Genomic DNA, 4,596 nt, shown 5'->3' with positions numbered 1-4,596 from the left:
GGGGGGGGGGGGCAGGCAGCCTCACGCTGCTGAGCGCATGTCAGAGCAACCTCCTGGGGACACCGGGCCCTACAATCCACTCTCCTGAGCAGTTTGGAAACGAATCCAAAGAAAACAGAGAATATGCAAAGCTTTATCTACCAAGGCGTTCGTGGCTCACAACCGTGGGAAAACTGGCGTGACCGAAGCACCCGACGGCACAGGCTGCTGGAGGACAGCACGGGGCAGGGCAGGTTCCCCGGTCGTGACCGTGTGCACTCCTGCTGCCCACGACGTGACACGGTGTCGACGGTCACGGCCTCAGGGAGGAGGCAGGGCGCGGTAAAACCACTAACTGCCGTTCCCACTCCACGGAATTGGTTTTAAAATTATCTTCTCTTCAACTATCTGAATTTTCCGATTTTTCTGCAGCAAGTATCTACCACGGGGGTTGCCGCCTCCTACTTTTTACAGTAGGCAGAAGACACAGAAGTCACGTGGGCGAACCGCAGATAGTCGCTCGCAAAGGAGGACGTGGAGCCCAGGCAGGGCCCGGGGAGGGGCCGCCCGCCCGCCCGGCCAGCCTCCCGCGGGGCCCAGGCACCTTCGCACACGAACGAGCCGTTCACGTTCTCACAGTACTGCTGGTCGCCGCAGGGAGGCGTCTCTGCCGCACACTCGTCCACATCTGGAACACAGCAGCGCCGCTGTGAGGGGCAGACCCCGGACCCCCGTGCAGGCGACACGGTCGGTGGCCAGACACAACCCAGGGCCACGGCCCGCCTGGAGAGGAAGGTGGCCACTGTGTGGAGGACGCGTGTCCGTGCTTCTCCCGGGGGGCCTCCCACGTGCAGGGGTGACAAGGGACATTTAGTGCCCCCGGGGGAGGGGTCACGGAGAGGGACCAACCGCTAACGTGAGCATCTTCTGCTTCCGCGTGGACGCGCAGAAGCTCCAGGTGGGTGTCAGAACCACCACCCACCTCACGCGAGATGAGACATCAGGGACAAGTCTGCCGCCCCTGACTGGCCTAGGGCAGCCTGCCCGCCAGCACCTGGGCCTGAGGAAGAGCCCCTTGGCCACTCCCGGGCCTCCCTGGGGCTACTGGGCGCTGGGCTGGAAGCCAGTGCTCACAGGCAGGCTGGAGCTCGGAGGAAAGGGTGCAGCAGAAGCACATGGTGGCCACCAGGCCGGGCGCGTGGGGACAGGTGGGGACAGCCAAGGCCCAGGGCCTGAACTCCGTGGCTGTGTGTGTGTCAGGAAGGCCTCCTGCCTGCGGCTGAGCGGCCGAAGCCGGCAGACATTGTGGCTGGTGAGCGCCCCTATACGGCTCTCTAGGCCAAAGGGAGGTCTGTGCCTCAGTTTCCCTGCCTGTACCTGGAGAAGGGATGGGGAGGGAGGAAAGAAAAAGAGGAAGAGGAGAGGAGAGAAAGGGGTAAAGGGAAGAGGGATGGAGGGGGAAGAGGAGAGGAGAAGGGGCAGAAGAAGAGATGAGGAAGGAAAGCAGGAGGGAAGAGGAGGGAGGAGGGAAAGGGAGGGAGGAGGGAAGGAGATAGGGGGAGAAAAGAGAGGAGGGAGGAGGGAGGGAGGAGGGGGTGGTAGAGAGGAGAGGAGGGGAGGCCAGGCCACCCCGGGGAGCCCGCCCGGCCTCACCCACGCAGGCGTCGTCCTCCTGCACCCAGCCCACCGCGCACTGGCCGCAGTCTCTGTTGGTTGGGCCCGTGCATGTCTTACAGGACTCGTCACAAGCTGGAAAGCAGAGATGGGACATCTGTCAATATGCGTGAATCCCATTCTCAGTAACGAACAGGATACAAACGTCATTTCAGAAATTAGGAATTTACCTTCACTAGGATGAGAACAAAAACCAAATACAAGAAAAAAACCCAGTAAAGCAGGACTGGTTCAGTAACATAAAAATGACTCTTGTGATTCACAATATTCCTGAACTTAAAGAGAGAAACACTACACGGGCTTTCAGTGCCCCTTCACGGTCACGTTCTTAGCGGACAGGGACCCCAAGGAAAATGCTTATGACCCGAGGAAGGCAGCTGCCCAAACCCCGGAGCCCACGCTCGCCAGGCGGCCCTGGCCCCAGTGTGCCCCGCAGGGCACCGTGTCCCAGGCCAGGCGAGGGCCTGGGCGCCGGGACCAGAGAGGCCACGGCCTCACTGGCGCTCCACACACGTCCTGCACAAAACATCCAAGGCGGCCGCGGACTAATGACGGGCCCTAATGCAGGAAAGCAACCCGATCGCTGATGCCAGGACGTCTCCCGACCTCGGTGAGAGCCGATGAGAACCCACAGAGAAGGGTGCCATGCACGCCGTCCTCCGTGGCGTCTCGATCTGTGTCTGTGCGAGCTGCTGTCTGGCCACGGGCCCACGCCCAGCGACAGAAGGCACAGCCCGGACGCTCGGTGCACTCGGTCACGACTGCCGCATACGACCGAGGGCGAGCCCAGAACAATGGCCGGGGCACCTCTGAGGACATAGGTGGGAGGGCCCGCCTAACCCGGTGCCAGGATAAGTGGGGCAGCGCATCCTCTTACGGGACTGGGGGCCGGGCGGTCATGCCTTGTGGCCTCGGGTGCGCCAGCTGTCGTTTGTGCCAAGGCTCTGCCGTCTCAGCAGGCATGTGCGCTGGGGCCCTGCATGGCGCAGGCGGGTCATCCTGCCCAGGGAGCGGCAGGGCGAGAGCAGACCTCTGCCGGGACACCGCGGGTGCCAGGTCACCCAGAACCAAGACTAGCGTGGACGGGATGCACCGTCCACCTGCCCGGTCCTTCTTCAGGGGACATGGGGAAAGGGGACTCACTCTTCCCTCCTGGGCTTGTTCAGGGGCAGGAAGCAAGACCGTCCAGGGCCCGCTCGCGCTGCTGTGGCCCTTCGCAGGGTTCACAAGGGCCTCCTGGCTCCGGGGGGGTGGGTAAGAGCCACAGGCCCCCGCGTGTGCCGGCAGCCCCAAGAAGGGGCTGTGCCTGCATGGCCCGAGGACAGGGGATGAGGACAGGGGCCGAGGTACCTGTGCAGATGCTGTGGGTCTCGTTCCTCCGCGAGCTAAAGTAGCCGTCTGCGCAGTCGGTGCACATGGCCCCCTGGTAGCCGACGTGGCACTGGCAGGACCCGTCCCCCTGCCTGCTGCCGTCCCCACTGCAGTGCCCATTCCCGCTGCAGGGCCTCTCGGACCCACCCTGGCACGCTGTGGGCGACACAAACTGGCCGCTCAGGGCATGCCCCGGGAGGCGCGGGGACACGGTCTCTCCCAGAGAACGCGGCACCTTGCTCAGCTGACTGTTCACAACAGAAACACCTTTTTGGATCTCTAAAATCCAGACTATACTTCCTCCCTCAAAGTATGGTTCTCTCAGGAACGCACGAGCGTGCAAGCGTGGGCGCTGGGGTCCGCAGGCACGGGGGCTCGCCTGCTCAGGGGCGAGGGGGGGACCTCGGACAGCCTCCCCTGGAGCATGGGGACACAGGGATGCCGATGTGTGGCGTGTGGGGCTGCCTGGGGCAGTGTGGACGGCCCGCTGCGGCCACCCATGGGCGGGAGAGGCAGGCAGGGCGTGACCGCGGCCAGGGAGAGAGTCTCGGGACATTCTATCCCCCTGAGCCACGTGGGTGACCGGTAATGCCGAACAGCGGACCGTGGCTTTCGTGGAAAAGCCCGGCTTCCCCAGTGAAGGCTGACGTGACGCATCCCGCCTGCAGACGCCCGCCGCCCCCAGCCTCCCATAGACAGGTCTTTGCTGCTCTGTGGGCAGAGCTGGGCTGAGGCCACAGAAGCCACAGAGCTGCCTCCCTGCACTCAGACGGCAGCGCCCATGCGGATGGGTTAAGACCGACTCACCGGGGCCCCACCGAAGGCCTGCAGACACCTGAATTAGGAGCTCACTTAGGATCAGGTACTCAGGGCCGTCCGGCCCCAAGGAGGAAATCCCTATGGTGTGAAGGGGACAGGGACCCGGCGCCCTAGGGCTCGGTGGAGGCAGCCCCCCGGGGCCCTGTGGGAGCTGACAGCCCCAGGTCCCAAGCATGGGAGCCAGGCTGCCCACCTGGGAGCCATGACATGGACATGGGGAATGACGCGAGACACTCAAGATTTCCCCGACAACGACGTACCGAGGCAGTCTGGCCCGTACGTTCCCGGCGAACAGCAAACTTGGAGCGTTTTCACACAAAACCATTCAAATAAGTTGGGATACTCCTTCTTCCTGAGGAATTAAAAACGTGCTCCCTAAGGCTCATGTGACAGATTTCTTCAACACAAAAGCATAGTTTATTACAGTAAGTGCCCCAGAGCATCACAACGTCAGGGAAACAGTCTAGGTGTGAACAGACTTCTCCCGTGACCTCCTCGCCGGCTCCCTCACACTAAGGTAAGAAAAGGCGGTAACATGCGGGCAAGGAGGAGGACAAACTCATGCACGCTCTTCTAAATCTGAAGTTATTCAAATTTACGAACTAAATAATAAGTCACAAATGCTAGAACACCCGGGGGGGGGCAGTGGGGCTGGAGCTGGGGGGCCAGGCTGTGGCACAGGGCTGTGCGGCTGGGGCGGGGGGACAGGGGTGTGGTGTGTGTGTGTGTGTGGGGGCTATAAGGGTGGGGGGG

General features: G+C 62.6%; 1 protein-coding gene across 2 annotated transcripts in view; it reads right to left on the bottom strand.

Moving 5' to 3' along the window:
• CRELD2 (cysteine rich with EGF like domains 2) overlaps positions 1–4,596 on the bottom strand; it is a 10,535-nt gene that overhangs the window by 3,937 nt on the left and 2,002 nt on the right. For both annotated transcript variants that reach the window (XM_040637743.1, XM_040637744.1), the window contains exons 4-7: positions 4,104–4,195; positions 3,004–3,180; positions 1,633–1,728; positions 584–667 (exon numbers count right to left, since the gene is read on the bottom strand). In XM_040637743.1, coding sequence (XP_040493677.1) covers positions 584–667; positions 1,633–1,728; positions 3,004–3,180; positions 4,104–4,195 — 449 coding nt within the window. The remainder of the gene's footprint in view (positions 1–583; positions 668–1,632; positions 1,729–3,003; positions 3,181–4,103; positions 4,196–4,596) is intronic.

This window comes from Ursus maritimus, unplaced genomic scaffold, assembly GCF_017311325.1.
Source record: "Ursus maritimus isolate PB19 unplaced genomic scaffold, ASM1731132v1 scaffold_21, whole genome shotgun sequence".
In the NCBI taxonomy this organism is placed as follows: domain Eukaryota; kingdom Metazoa; phylum Chordata; class Mammalia; order Carnivora; family Ursidae; genus Ursus; species Ursus maritimus.
Note: the sequence above shows the minus strand (reverse complement) of the source record. Positions and strands in the feature narration are given on the sequence as shown.